Raw genomic sequence first — 15,759 nt, 5'->3', positions numbered from 1 at the left:
CTTCCTTCTCTTTCTCCGGCCCCAAAGAGAGCGAGGGGAAAAGGGAGAGTGCGGCGAAGTGCCGCCTGCACTGAGGGAGCAGAGGGAGGCAGAGGGCGCGCGGGAGAAGCGGCGTCACCATGGCAACCATTGCCTTGAACGTCGTTAACGTGCGCGCAGGCGCACTGCATCCGCTCCTAATGATAATTAAACGGGGCTGTTGCGTGCGGCGGCAACCGTCGGCGCTGCGCTGCTAGCTGCGACAGGGTGAAAGGAAGAGCCACGCGGAGAGCGTCGCCTGCTGCGAGTGCGGCGTACGAAGAGCGAAGCGGCGGCGGCGGCAGCAGCAGCAGCAAACACCGGGCGCTGTCGTCAGTGGCGGCGTCGTTTGAGCGCGGCGCTCGCGCGGTCTCTCTTGCTGCTCGTGTGTGTGTGCGCGTGTGAGTGCGCCAATGGCCGCCGACGCTCCTGCATCTTGCCTGTGACTATCGTCGACGTCGTCGGGGGGTGGTGGTGGCGGTGGAGGCGAGGCCAAGCGACTGCGGCGCCGCCCTGGTGCTCACTGTGGGCGACGTCGCCGAGCCGCCGCGGCGATCCAATATGGAGCTGGTGCGGCGGTCCAAGAATTTCAGCGTCGCCGAAAGCGACGCGCTCATCACGCTGTGGAGTGACCCGGAGACACAGAAGAAGTTCGACTCTGCCTACCGGCACTCGGTCATCTGGGAGATGATCGCCAACAAGCTGCGCATGCACGGATACGAGCGCTCGTCCATCGACTGCAAGACGAAGATTAACAACCTCAAGGCGACGTACTTCAAGTTTCGCAGGATCTACAGCGCCGGTGAGTACTGCACTGTCGGTTACCGTCCACGCCCACCCGGTCCGCTTTACGGAACGCAAAGCCGCAGCGACGCGCGCGCGGCATGTTTCCCGCCCTGGCTCTTAATTCTTCTGCATTGGGTGCTCAGTGAGAGAAGCGCGGTTTCCGGGTTAACCCTTCGGGTACGCACCGAGCGAGCGCGCGTCAGATTGAAATGAAAGAAAAAAAAAGGAGAGAGAAGGAAGGAAAGAGGTTGCGGAGAAGGTGCTAAAGAAAAGCAAAGGCAGCCTGTAGTGGAAAACGTTAGGCAGCTCGAGTGAGAGGGCACACACCACAACACGGAACGGCCTCGGTCGCTCGGGGTGTCTCTGGCCCGATCGATAGCACGCTGGCCGAAGTCAGCCAGGCGGCAATGTTTTGATTTGCAAAGGCGCCAGCCGGGCCGCCCGCGCTTTGCAGGGGGCGTCGGAGTGTTCGCGGCGCCACCGGCGTTGCTCGCTGCTGCGTGCAGCCGGAAGTCTTCCGGTTTTCACCTTCTCCTCTGCCTTTCCTTCTTTCCTGCCCTTGCGGGCTCTGGCTCTGTGTGGCAGTGCTCTGACCGACCGCGGGCGCGGCTGTCTCTCGGTGCGCTGTTGGGGCGATTTCCGGTATCGGCCTCCACCCCTCGCTACGTTGCTGTGCGCTCCAGCTCTCACATTTGGCCGCTTGGCACTTGACGTTCGGTTCAATAAATACATTTAGTGCCTCTGATTTATATATAAACTTAAGGCGGAGCGGGTCACTGAAAAATTTACCTTGTTTAACCGGCTGCCGATTTTGACAGTCCAGACGTACAATTAATTATGTCACCACGACTGCCGAACCAGGCGTGATGTTGGCGTCCGTCTGCTATTCTCCTGTGCAGTGCTGGCATGTCAACGTATTCGGCGCGATGTTGATTTTTTTTTAGGTCGTTGTGCTTAATGGCGCAACGCGCGCTACAACTTTGGTCGAGTATCACGCAAGAACTTTAAGTCATATTTGTTGTTATTTTTTTCTGTCGTCCTACTCTTCTGCAACTAGTTTGTTGCACAATTCGCTAAAATCTGCGAATAATTACCTACGACACTACAGACAATTTCCGGTACAGACTCCATCCTAGCAGTTCTAACTCCAGCTGCAAGGGCTTCGGCGCCGCGTTGTCTTGAAACACGCTGAGTTACGTCATATTTCGAATAAGTGAAGCTGTGATTGTACGCTGACCTATTTTGTGTGCCTAGTAGGCACGGCTTCTTGATGAACGATCGTGTTTCGGCTCCAGTCTTTCTCCTCAGACGTTGTTCTTGGCACAGTAACCTAGTCGAGGCAGGGAGAGTGAGTGTGATTGTGAAGAGGAAGAGGCGCTATTTTCTGCAGCCAGTGACATAACGAATGATAATATTTAGAGGGTGAGGTGTGCTGGCAACAAATAAACACCGCTCCTACAAAACTGTTCGCGGTCAGGCGTCGTTTATGGCCGCTTGACTTGCCAACTTCATTTTATTCACAATATCGCAGCTGTTCACAATACCGCAGGTCCCGATACTGCATATGGAAACCCCGTGCTTCTGCAAATTTCGTGTACCACTTAAACCAAGTGCGAAGCACCTTTAGCATGCCACGACAGCGCATATATGTTTGTATTTGAACGGTGACGTGTCGTGGTTTGATCAGAAACATGGCCGTTCTTCTTTTATCTTTCCTTGTTATTGTTTCCTTCTGTCGCCGCAAATAAACGTAGCACAGAGTGCTAACCGCTCCCCAACTCCAAGAAGAAATCTTTGTTTTCGGTGGAATGTAAATAGTTGAGTGATTTCAAAGCATAGAAGCATACTCTGCTCCAAAAACGTGCACAGAGTTTGACGTAAGTATTGAAGCCGCTCCATGGGTAACTATAATCCGTTCCACACATAGCAGTCAAGGCTGTGGAAGCTACGCAAGAAGTTCGGTCAAGAAAAGTTGTCACTCCACGCATTCCGTCTGTGCTTCGCCGCGCGCTAGCAGCGTTCGCTTGCTTGAGCATGCACGTGAGGCTCCTCGCGACGGGTTGCAAATAAAAATAAAAACCCGAAATAAACAACAAAAATAGATATGATCTAAAACAACGCATTAGCAGCCGTATACAACAGTATGTTTGTTTCTAATCATTCAGGCTTGTTATAATTCAACAATGAGCCTATATAAAAATACAGTTGCGCACAGTTGCGATAAAAAGACTTCGAACTATATCCAGTGTTGACTGCTATGTATGGAACGGAGTACAGATGTGTCATCGGGCCTCACATTGATGTCCTGGGGAACCTTCGTTTCAGAGAAGGCCTGCGGTTAGGTATAGGAACTCGTTCTCCTGTGCTCAGGAGCGCCAGACAAACCTCAACAGACCGAAGACCGATCGTGTCAGTCGTGGTGTGACGTCGAAGTTTAACAAGCTGTACAAGTAAGGCGCGCTGAGTCCTTAGTTCATTTTTTTTTTAAACAAGGTGTTGGAAGAAAGAAGCGCACCACTTTGTCGTTCCTCTCTCATGCTAGTCTTTTTCACTGCCGCAACGAAGTAGAGGACAGGTCTTACAGGTACTAATCATCGTTTGTTTATTCAACGTATGCAGCAAGATCTGAGCTCTTTCTTTCTTTCTTCCTTTCTTTCTTTCTTCCTTTCCTTCTTTCTTTGTTTCTTTCTTTCTTTCTTTGTCTCTCCGCCCTTCGCGACGTGAGAGTGCCTCGAGCTGTTTGTGTACCTTGTGTACAGCAAACATAGCTGCATCATGGCGGTTGTCAAACACTCATTCTCTATACCTTTATGATTATTATATTCTTTTTGTCTGTCGGTCTTACGAAAGGCCTCGAGGGCGTTGCCTTTCGCAAAGCACGTCGAGGCGCCCTGCCGCGAGGATAATGCTACCACAACAACAACAACAATAACAACGAAAATAGGCATTCACTAAGGGATTGCTTCATTTTGAGATCGGAGATCGAGAAGCGGCTGCTTGCGCAAGCCACGGCACGTGTTGCTTCTGACGCGCTGTGGAATTCCGGGAAGGGTAGACTTTTATCGCATGCTCCGTGCCTTGTGCGCTCGCGAAAGGCCGACAATAGATCGCGGTTCATCCTGCACTGCGTGCGAAAAGCCAGTCAGCTGCATTAGACTTGGTGGGGCTGCACGGTCCAACGGCAGCCGTTGTCTGTTTAGTCGGACTCGTTGGAACGGCTTCGTCATGGAAGAAACGTCACGAGAGACTACGACGCGTAAGACAGTAATGGCACCCTGTCGTGGTGTCGAATCATATATGTCATCTTTCCTGTCCTTTCTTTCAGTAGCTGTTGCTTGCGAGTTTTTCACGTATATATAACGAGATTATTAAGATTTTTCTGCATGTCTAGAAGGGTCTTTCCACCCCCTCACCCCAAGTTGAATAGGGCGCAAGCCGTTTCGCTTAGACTTCTACAGACCAGCACATATCCGTTTCTGTCCGTTCTCCACGAGGCTTACCTCGACATGTATCGAGACGACGCCTGCCTGTCCTGCGGGCAGACCTCCACTCTAGCGCACATGTTCTGGGAGTTCGGGTCGACATACCCCAAGTTCATCAAGGAGTGGGACTCGCTTCTGCGTAGCCCCGCTCTAGAAAAGCAAATCCAGGCTGTCCGGCGTGCCCGCGACCGGGCCGGTGGGCTAGACCTGCCGGTCCCGACGTGGGACTAGCCGGGTGCGCGACCAGTTCGCGTCCTCGCCGGACCTGCAATAAAGTTTCTTCACTCACTATATCACGTGGCCTAACGATTCGTAGCTAAAACTGCGCATCGGGTTTATGAGGGACGCCGTAGGGAAGGGCTCCGAATTAATTTTGACCACATGAAGTTCTTTTAACGCGCATCTGTATCCATGTATTTGATGAGTTTGTCTGTGTTTTGCCGCCTTAGAAATGCGACCGTCGTCCCAACAATGGAACCCACGACACCGTGCTCAACAGCGTAATATTTCATAGCAACTGTGTTATCACGGCGGGGTGCCAAGTGATCGTATGGGTCATAGGTGCGTAGCCACTATGTGGCGTCAACCAAGAGTCGGGCGGGTTATTCGAAGTGGCAGTGACTGTTCAAATTTTAGGACCAATGAAAAGCAAGCCGGGAAGTAAAAAAAAAAAAAGTGTGTAAAAGGGAAGGATAACGTTAACGTGCCGAAAAGAAAAACAGAAGCAAAAAGGAACGTGAATCGGGAGGCAATATATGAAAAGCACGAAGAAAAAAGAATAAGCGCAAATCTAACGGAGCAACCAGTTGGAATCGACAAAAGTTTCTTTGGTGTCGGAGCAGACGTCCCTTTTGCTGGATCCGAGCATCGAGGCTCAGGAAGAGACGAGAACATTTGAACTGTCAAGCATGAGACGATGGAATTCTACGATTGTCTTTTTTGCTTATAGAGCAGCGAAGCCGCGACACGATTGAAAAAAAGAAAAGAAACGCTGTAGGTCAGCGAGTGTATTTTCAACATATCGCCGTAGACACGTGCGTGTGCGCATGCGCTTTCTCTCAAACCAGGACGATGGCGACCATGTGCGCGCCCGACACTTTCCTGTTTTGTTTACCGCGACCACGATGCTGCTGCTGCTGCTTTCCCTTCGCCAGCTGGTTCTCTTTTCCTGGCTCTTCCAAGGTTTCACAGCTAATGCTTTGCAGTCGCAGGCATGCATGCCTGTTTGTGACGCGCTAGCGTGACCTTCATCTAGATGACGCTAACGCGAAGTTGTCTTCCTCGCGTTTGAAATCTTGAATGCCGCGGCGACAGTGGCCTCTACACTACTTCCTGCATGGCGAAATCTGGGGTCTCGGGGCGTCGCCTTATTGAGCCTTGGTGGTGGCGGTGGTGGTAATAATAATAATAATAATAATAATAATAATAATAATAATAATAATAATAATAATAATAATAATCGTTTATATATTGCGGACTGTAGAGGACACTGTAAATGCTGCTCTTTATCTCGAGGCTGTTGGCAAAAGCCCCTCTGACACGTTTGAGCAGGGACGTCGGCAGCACCACTTTTACACACACATTCGTGGTGCAAAGCAGGCAGTTGCAAGAGAAATTATCCCGTATGTAGAATGATGCTGTTAAGATATCAGAATTACGATTGATTTGCGTGACATGGACATCACTTGTGAAATACAGAGATCGGCATTCAAGTAATGCAATCGCAATAAATTCCAATTATTTCAAGTTTACCACATGTAATTGTATATACTTTTTCGCGCACCCCACGGCATGATATTGCTTTCAACTCTTACTGCCCCCCTGTCCCCTTACTTATTTGTTTTACTCTGTTGTGGCGACGGAAGGCACCAGCTGTCTTACACTTAATTTGTTTAAGGTGCCATGACACTGCCTGTTTCCTTACTACGAGTTTTTCTGCATGCAACGTTATGTCCAGGATCAGATAGTTAAAGCAGGGAGCGGCGATTCTTCTTATTGTTGTGCTCGGTAGCTCTGGTTTTGTTACTATCATCATGTGTAAGGTAGTAAATGTTTGCGCGGTCGTCTGGCAGCAACAAAACAAGTTACAAAGCGTTCATTTGGCTTGGGTCCTCTACACTACGTGCACCCGGAAGCCTCCAACTCCGAGAGTTAGTGTGCTCTTGTGGCCTGAAAAGTAGTGGACGTAACGCAAGAACACTTTCCCACCTTGAAGGTATAGGTCAGCCGAACCTGCAATCAGGGTCACACCTTGGCGGTACAATTCAGCGAGCTTGGGACTTCCTCCATCCTTGGAGCAACAGCGCCGACAAGCTTGGCAGTTGAAGCACTCGTCGGGTGCATCATCATCATCATCATCATCATCATCATCATCATCATCATCATCATCGTCGTCGTCGTCGTCGTTCCACTTAATGTCCACTACAGGACAAAGGCCTCTCCCCAAGCGATTTCAAATTACCCCTGTCTTGCGCCAGCTGACCCCATCATATGCGTGCAAGTTTCCGAATTTCAACACACTGGTACTTAGTTCTTAGTAGTTCTTGAGTGCGATTTGCTTAACTTGGCACTCATTATCAAACCAGTTGTGTGCTCTGCGCGTTACGTGCTGCGTTGCAAAGTTGTACACTTTGAGTTAGCAAAGAACTCGTAGTCTGCTAGAGAAGAGGTACTGCCCCAGCTTTTATATTAGTCGTTGTATTTATGCCAGAATTTCTCTCGCCGTATCCACACAAGCTACATTTATTGATGCTACGCTGTTCAGTATCACGAAATATTGGTCGAACCGGTAATGTTTCAGTGCTCCTGTGGAAGGAGTGCTAAACGAGAAAAAAAGAAAGCATTTACTGTTCGTTTCTTCCTCTGTGTTCTCGTACTTTGCGCCGAGCAATCAGGAACTTCAGTTTAAAAGCCTTCGTTGTTGACTTTGGGGTGCTCCTCGCGGTGACTCTGAGCCGAAGCGGCCGCAGTATAGTAGCTGTACTGTTGGCATTTAGCGCAGCTGGGATTTGTCCTTCTGACTACATTCTCCTGCGGTGCACTTTCCCCTCCATTGCTTTCTCAAAAGTCAAATTATATTCTTGGAAAAAGAATCTCGCTACCGACCCACGAGATTAGCGCAGCTATCAGGGAATCCATCTCACTCGGTGAAGAGGCGTTATATACGAGCGGGGGCTATGCGATTTGAATCTTGCGAAGGATGAGCAGCAAGCGGGCCTGAATTTGCGAATCCTTTCGTTCGTCAGTACTTAGTCGCCGTCAGTTCGATATAGTCTGACAGCTTCGCTTACACTCGCATTTTGTTCCATGCCATCAGTGACGGCGTGTGAAACCGCGCAACGCTGGTAATCGGTGGCGAAACAAATGCGCTAGTTAGGATATGAATGTTTGGCTAAGTCGCTACTGTAAATATTTGGCAAATACCTATTTTTATTAAATTTAATTCGCATATGCAAGCCCACTTCTCCAATCATTCATTTCCATCTTGCATTAATGGTCTTGCACTTTGTCCGTGATATCTGTTGAAGCAACGGAGGCAAATGGAGCCATGGGGACAGAGAACGCAGATTTGCGTGCAGCATCGATCAGTCGTTGGTAACATGTTTATGGTCACTAATGTCGCCGCGCCCAAGCGCATAGTCACGTGGCATTTTTCTTTTTTTTTTTTTTACAGCGAAGTTGTTTATGGTTAGAGTTCCGAGCATTTCTCGTGTCCGTCAACAAATCTGTGTGAGCCAAAACTATCATCATCACCAATCGCTCGTGCCTCTGCTCGCGCGTTCGTCGTCGTCGTCTTCCACAGCTGCTAGACACGTACAGCCGCTCATCATACCAGCGTTCCCATAATGCCCCTCGCTCCGCGAAGGCGCAGACGGCACTGACCCACTGCCAGTCGCTGTGGTGTTTTCGGTCTCAAATTCATTGCCCCAATATATCGCGCAACATGAAAACACGTATGCATATAACGAATGTATTTAGCACGAATGAACGTGGATGTATAAAAATAAATGCGTGTGTGTGCCTTTTGTCGCCATGACCTCCGGTCGAGGCAGTAAAATGCGTTCGTACGTTTGTTCAAAATTCTGTGTCAGCTCTGTGTCGTGTGCCGCACAGCTTCTCACTGGTCATTCACCTTCGCACAATGGAATGGCTCATGACTTTAAATCTCGCGCAGCTTCCTTTCTGCTGGCGGGAAAAATTAATACCACAGCAGCTATCATCACGAAAATCAAGTTATTTGGAACACATCTCAATAAGCACTACGACTTCTCCATTGAATATATATAGTTTAAAGCAACACTTTAAAACTTGGTTAAATAATCACTGTTCACGACTTACTTAAGCTCATACTAGAAAAATACTACAAGTTGCTTAGGTCGGCAGTGAGCACTGCTACGTCTGTTGCATATTCGTGACGCACGCACGGATTTTCTAAGGCTTCATTTGCACGAGTTGGTCGAATGAAACTACGTTTTACTAAGCGATTACAGTTCTGCGTGCAAGTCGTTTTTACTCTCTTTTCGGACAATATACAATCACTTACCACTGCTAGTATTGACTGCTACGTTAGTACGAGGCGTGTACTTACGAATCGCTCGTAGATAATAAGCTGCTTTACGAATTTTACGTAGGCTTCGAACGTTCGACCTCTTGTAGAATGTTACTTTTGGCACGACCAAGGTGGAATGCGAGGAAATTGTTTTAGCGTGTCAGCGTCGTCCTGCTTCAAGTTGAGGTAACGTCGGTGACGGCGTATTCTAGTGGATGTGACGTAGTAAAAGAAATGAAGAAGGCAGGGACGTTAACCAGGAAAGCGCCTGATTGGCTGTGCTATATGCTTAGGGCGGGGAATCGCAAGAAGATAAAAATAACAATGGAAAGAAATAGTACAAACAACCTTTCTCCAAATGTCCTTCTACATTATTTGATTTTTATTTCTGGATATTATTTTGACGGGGAAACTACGCTTTCATATTGTACACAGAGTGAAATATATATATATATATATATATATATATATATATATGAGTGGTGATTTAGCGGTAAGGGCAATGCATTAGCATCGCGTCGCACCTCTTGGTGGTGGCACATCCGTGTTTTAAACCGCGTTCGCCACATTGCAAAGTGTCATATCGGAGCTGGCTCTTTGGAGCATTTCGGAGCTGGCCCCTTCGAGGAGCCAAGTGCAGCTGACGGTGGCCTGGAGGAGACAGCCGCCATGTGTACTATATATATATATATACAAGCACTCGTATATGTAAATCCCATGCACTGTTGTAATTGGTCTGCACGAAGCTTTCACGAGACAGCTAGGCGAAAATTCCGCGTCACGGCGTACGAGAGACACGTTGCAGGCTTCAGTGACGCATGCGCTTTCATCAGCCACCACATAGTGGACCTTGCGGAGCAAGCGGAACTTTTTATACCGCGTTAAAACACGTTCACTCAACACATACGACGTGCTCGGCCATATAGAAATGCGCTTCAGCGCCACAGTACGATGACAGGCGCTTAGTGAATTTCGGCGGCGAACGCGTTCCTATAACTTCCATCTTCATCTCCGTTCCACACGTAGCAGTCAACGCTGTGGAACCTACGCAAGTACGGCGAAGAAAAGTTGTCACACTCCGCGCGTTCCGTCAATGCTTGTTCCGCCCATGTTTTGCCGCGCGCTAACAGCACTCGCTGGCGCGAGCATTCCCGTAAGGCTCGTTGCGAAGGGTTGCCAATAAGAACAATAATAACAACAACAAAAACGCACTACCACCCGTGTACCACAGTGTGTTTGTTTCTAAGTGATAAAACTTGTTTCATTCAATACTGAGCTTATATAAAAAGCTCACTTTTTGTAAGTATGCACTCTAAAAAAAGTTTACACCCTATGGGTTGTATTTTGTCCCCAAACAATAATCGTCATCGGTCTTGCCCGCATTTTCTTTAACTCTGCGAGCCCGGTACTTCCTTCAGCTTGACTCAGTATTCTCGACAGGAAAGTAGCGAGCGCCGAGTTTTCAAGAGAGGAAACGCAAGCAAGGCAGATGACGATTGTTGTTTGGGGACAAGATAGGCCCCAGAGGGTGTAAACTTTTCTGAGAGTGTATTGTTGTTTAACTCTTAAGCAAAATTACACCCTTTTGCCACACAACAATAATCGTCATCTGTCTTGTCCTCATTTCCTTCCTTTAACGCGGCGAGCCCGGTATACTTCCCAGGCACGAACGGCTTGCGCGTTATCACATGTGACACAGCATTCTCGACAGGAAAGTAGCGAGCGCTGAGTTTTCAAGAAAGGAAACGCAAGCAAGGCAGATGACGATTACTGTTGTGGGACAAATATACACCCCAAAGGGTGCAACCGTTTTAATCTAAAGAACGTTTACACCTTTTAGGGTGTACATTTGCCACACAACAGTAATCGTCATCTGTCTTGCCCGCATTTATTTCTTGAAAACTCTGCGCTCGTTACTTTGCTGTCGAGAATGCCGTGTCACACTGATAACGCGCAAGCCGTTCGTGACTGGGAAGTACCGGGCTCGCCGCGTTAAAGGAAGGAAATGCGGACAAGACAGATGACGATTATCGTTGTGTGGCAAGATACTACCCAAAGGGTGCAATTTTGTTTAAGAATGTATGTACGTGGCTAACGCGCCAAGCCTCTTCAGGCATGCGTCTGTGGCCTAGTGGTTAGAGTCACGGTATTCTGTTTCGTGGTGAAACGGCTTCGAAAGAGACTACCGGACATGTAACGTCGGCGCGGACAGTGGAAAATGACGCTGTCGAAAACCTCCTGTGGGAATATTTGCACCCTCCTGACGCTCACCAAGTGGGAGAACTCTTATCTCGTCAAACCTGATATAACCACGTGAAACAACCATTCTTCGCGACACAATAGAAGTGAGGTCGTGTACGATAAGGCGGAAAAAATATTTAAGTGGCCCGGTTTGTTTTAAGAAATAAAGGAAAACATAGTAAAGTAAAGCGTGATTGTGTGACGTACGTGCTTTACCTATGCGAGCACAAGCGTTGATACACCCGAAGAAAGGTGAGGTATCCGGGTGCAAGATCACATATACGTCGACTCGGACGTTCGATGCACGGTCCGAGAATAGCTCTTCTGCGGTAATTGTGAGCGTCGTATTGTTTCTGTTTTTCTATTATGCGGAGTTGTCGTGTGTGAGACGAATATGAGCCTTACAACACATCGCGATCGTTATACGACGTAGGATAGCTCTGAATCTTCTCGTGGCGAATGACCGATAGAGACATATTTTATTGATAGGAAAGACAGACGTGAACCTGAGCTAGTGCGCTCTAGTCTGCTACTCTGCACTGGGTAAGAGGGAAGCGGAGTGAGAGTACTGGGATAGATGATGATCATAAGAGAAGTGGTGACTGCTTATGTACATTAGACGGTAGCTCTGCTAGAGCCGCCTGTACATAGTTGTGTGTCATACAGAAACTTCAACAGCGCTTTATTCGTCCGCAATGCAGTTGCAGTGTCAGGCCATGGGCCAAGAACAGCGTGCTCCGAGAGTGGATGCCTGGCAACGTTGACTGGGCAATTATCTAACGTCCGTCGCCCCAGCATATATGCTGGGCAATCGCACAATGTGTTGTAGCGCTTGCTGCTGCTTTGTTCGTCGCACTTCCTCGTCGAGCGTTTGCCTGTAATCGTGCCTTTAGGGCATATAGCAGCTGGTGAATAGGCTGCGTTTCGCGTTTTCACACTTTACCGGAGGCTTACAGAACTTCCTGTCACCACTGCTCCACTGCTTGTGCGCCAGCCACGTAGCGAAACGGTAAACCAGAGTGATTGTGTTTCATTTTAATTGACCGGGCGTTTTGTTGTGGCGATCTTGGGAAAACAGGTCACCAAAGGGCTGGCTATACCACTCATCATTAGTTCTAGCGACTAAGGAACGCAAAAGGAAGAAAGAGATAGAAAAGAAAAGAAAGAAAAAGACGAACAGAAGCGAAAAACAGTGGTGGAATGGAACGCGACATAACTCAGGCAGGGTCGCTTAAATCCATGGCTTTATTTCCACGACGCTGACCGAAACGTCTTGTTTGCAAGCGAGTTTTCGGACAGCTTGCTGTGATGGTATGCGTTATGAGGTCGTTCTGTGTCGCGAGTCGATGCCTGTTCAAAGGAATAATGAATACTGGTAAATGCGATCGAGAGTAAGCTAAGTGAACTGACAACGATTCATTGGTTGCAATATGCTGGGGTAGAAAACAGGTACACGGGAGAAATGAAAAGGCCAACGCAAACTCGGGTTGGGTCCACGTTGACGGGTTGGCGCTGTCTTCGCCATAGCATGCGCACTTAGTTTCTCGTGTTCTTGCCTATTCTTTTCCAGTGCAGGGTCACCTTTCAGTTGATAGCAGGCGTTTGTGTCGTCCTTTCCTTTCCTCTTGCGTCCGTGTTTCCTATGCTTGCTTCTTCGAACATTTCAAAAGCGTAAATGCTAGTTATTGTTATTTGAATGAGAGAGAGAGCGAGCGTGTAAGGGCGCGTTCTGCATCTTCTTTATTTTTCTAGGCCTTTTTTTTTCTATTCAAATTAATTGTCGTTGTTTTCCAGTGTTGATGCAGCCGGTGTCATTTCGCGCAGCGTCTTCGCAGCTTGTTTTCGATCCTACTAAAATAATAATTAAAACAACTCTAAAGAGATAGCGTGATTTATGTGTGTGTGTGTGTGTGTGTGTGTGCGTGCGTGCGTGCGTACGTGCGTGCGTGCGTGCGTGCGCGCGCGCGCGCGCGCGCGCCTTCGACACCTCTGTCTTAGCGACATCGAAAAGATCGAAAGCACTGGACTGCAGTAAATTCAACATCTCATGCATGCGCACGCCACGTGTGTTGTATACGTATTATACACATTTCTGGCCATGAGAAAGCTCTGATTTGACCTCTATCATTGCATATGCGTATCGGGTGTCTACCGCTAAAAACGAATTGCTCATCACCAAGAGGCACACCTTACCACAGTCTTACGTTGGGTCGTCTGCCTTTTAGGACTGCTCAAGAGCCAAGTCAGGATCAGAGTCTGTCCCATGCGAGCAGAACCATAGGCACTGCCATGTCACGGTGCGACAACGTTGAAACAACCAAGCAGACTGGTGCATTCTTTTTTTTATTTGTAAATGGTAATATTGAAGGTGACAACGACCTGAATACCGCTCTGATAATAAGAAAAAGAAAAGAAAAGAGACAGGGAAACATAAATAAAGAGGATACAATAAACAGCAGGGTAGACCAGGAAACCGTACAGCATATATATATACACATTGTGCACACTTCGAGACCGCGTGAAGTACACCGCCAACTTTGTGAGCTTCCGGGTTTTTCCTCGCACCCTCTCGTGAGGGAGCACAGAACGATCGACTGTACCCTTAGAAACAAGACCAGCAGTAACAACAAAAAGATTAGCAATGCATAAAAGAAATGCGCTGTAGGAGGACAGTAGAAAAAAGGCGAGAGAGAGAGAGAGAAAAAAAAAGAAAAGAACGAACCGAAGGAAAAGGGGACGGCGAGGCTTTCGCACGGCGTGGCTCTGAGCTCGGTCACGATTCTCAGCCGCTCATATCTCCTGCGACGAGCGGGCATGCTGCCTTTCTCCGAACGGCCGGCGAAAGCTGATGGCGCGCCGACTTATAAACGTATACTGTTACGCGCGCACTCCCTACCGCATGCAGCTGCACGGGGGCCGCCGTTTCTTTCGTAGCCGCCGCGCTTTCTTCTACTCGGTCAGAATAATAATGATAGTAATGACGATAATGGTGTTTGGTCGGCAGTGTCGTAACGTGCGCGTCCATCAGGGGAGAATAAAGAAGAAAAAAAAATAGAATGGGGAGACCTAGCTATACACTCCTTCCGCCCTGCGCAGCTCGCAGAACGTCACGCTGCTTCGTTCTCTCTCTTGCCCTCCTCGCGTCTCACGACGACTATCTAGCTACGGGGCCGAGTCTCGCATTATTTTCCGTCATTATGGCCTCGTGGTTAACGTGCATGCGTGCGGTCGTTAGCAGTCTGCGCGCGGCGGCGGGGCTTGATTCGTGGCTCTGCGACTGCGTTTTTTATTCAGGCTCGCGTTTGCATGCAATGACATTCGCTGGTGGCGTTTCGGACGGAGTTCCTTATGATGCAAGCGCACGGCATGACTGCGCTGCGCTCGGTCGTAGGGTGAGCTCGCGTGCCCGAGCGTGCTGGGCGCGGCGGGCCTTGCGTTATATAGGTTCGGGTGGGTTAGGGTGGTGGTCTAGGAGCATGGTTCGAGAAGCTAGGTTGGGTGGACGAACGACTCGATTGGCTCTCGACTTGGGAGCAGCGTGGAGGCTTCTCTTTCTCTATATGTTGCTCCCTCTCTTCCTCACCTGCAGCGGTACACTGTCGTTGTGGCCCAGGCTATGGATTTCTTATACTAGGCTCGTCCTGATTAGAACATCTTTCAGCTGGATACTGTTGCGGCCGCTCCTGTTATTCGTTAAGGTGCGCGACGTTTCTATGCGATCTCAGATCGGTTTCAACACAGTTTATTGAGTTAGAGACCTGGGCCGGCATTCAGATCTAGTACTTACGCTAAACTTGTACGTAAGAGAAAATTCCAGCCAATCGCGATGTGGGACATGTTGTTATCGAAGGCAGACGGCCAGTAGTAGAGAGCACTTGCGAACGAAACTATTAGTGATTACTATGAGGACGACACTATGGATGAAAGAACAAACGCGGTTGGTTATATTCTAGGTAAGACTAACAAAAAAAAAGAAAAAAGAAGAAGACATAGTTCGTGCACTTAGGCAATGCAGTGCGCAGAGCAGATAGGCGTTGCTCTTTTATAGGCCCAAACTGGGTGCCAAGGAAATCAAAACGCCGTCTGTAGAGACAAAGCATTATTTAGAGCGACGAGGTTAAGAAGCTTACGGGTATGGAATGTATTAGCCTAGCACACAAGACAGGACTTATTAGACATGTTCCATTGGAGGTTCATTTGTCCGGAACTGGTCTTAGGATGAGGATGATTAGATTAGGACATGTCGAGACGAGTATTGAGGAAGTGGCCGGCTGCACAAATTGCATAAAAGCTGAAATTGATGAATGTGTCCACAGCGAGAGAGTTCGACAGATTCGTGCTTTCGTGAACGGCCTATACTCCCGCCACGTGTCTGTTTCTGGAACAGCATGTGCCCTCTGCATCAGTTATATCACTTGAGCTCCAAGTCATATATTTGACTTTCAAACTAAAGGGTCAGAACTGTGGTGCTATCAGTCTTATGGTTACTGGGTTTAGCCGCGGTGTTTATTTCAGCGGCGAAATAAACGAGAGTGCGTTCATGATCTCGATATTTACGTTACGCGGCTCTTCTCTCAGTTATTATTATTTTTTATCAGCTAGATTTTTTGGAATTCGTAGCACAAGTAGCTAGACGCGTACAAAAACGCTAAGCTTGCAAGAAATAGGGTTTCCGTTCGTTGT

At 48.4% G+C, this 15,759-nt stretch overlaps 1 protein-coding gene across 1 annotated transcript in view; it reads left to right on the top strand.

Annotated features, from left to right (window-relative positions):
* The first annotated feature begins 204 nt into the window (after positions 1-204).
* LOC126530824 (uncharacterized) overlaps positions 205-15,759 on the top strand; it is a 145,000-nt gene continuing 129,445 nt past the window's right edge. Inside the window, exon 1 of the mRNA XM_050178116.3 lies at positions 205-820. Coding sequence (XP_050034073.1) covers positions 580-820 — 241 coding nt within the window. The 5' untranslated portion in view covers positions 205-579. The remainder of the gene's footprint in view (positions 821-15,759) is intronic.

The sequence above is a fragment of the Dermacentor andersoni genome, chromosome 5, assembly GCF_023375885.2.
Source record: "Dermacentor andersoni chromosome 5, qqDerAnde1_hic_scaffold, whole genome shotgun sequence".
Taxonomy (NCBI): Eukaryota; Metazoa; Arthropoda; class Arachnida; order Ixodida; family Ixodidae; genus Dermacentor; species Dermacentor andersoni.
Note: the sequence above shows the minus strand (reverse complement) of the source record. Positions and strands in the feature narration are given on the sequence as shown.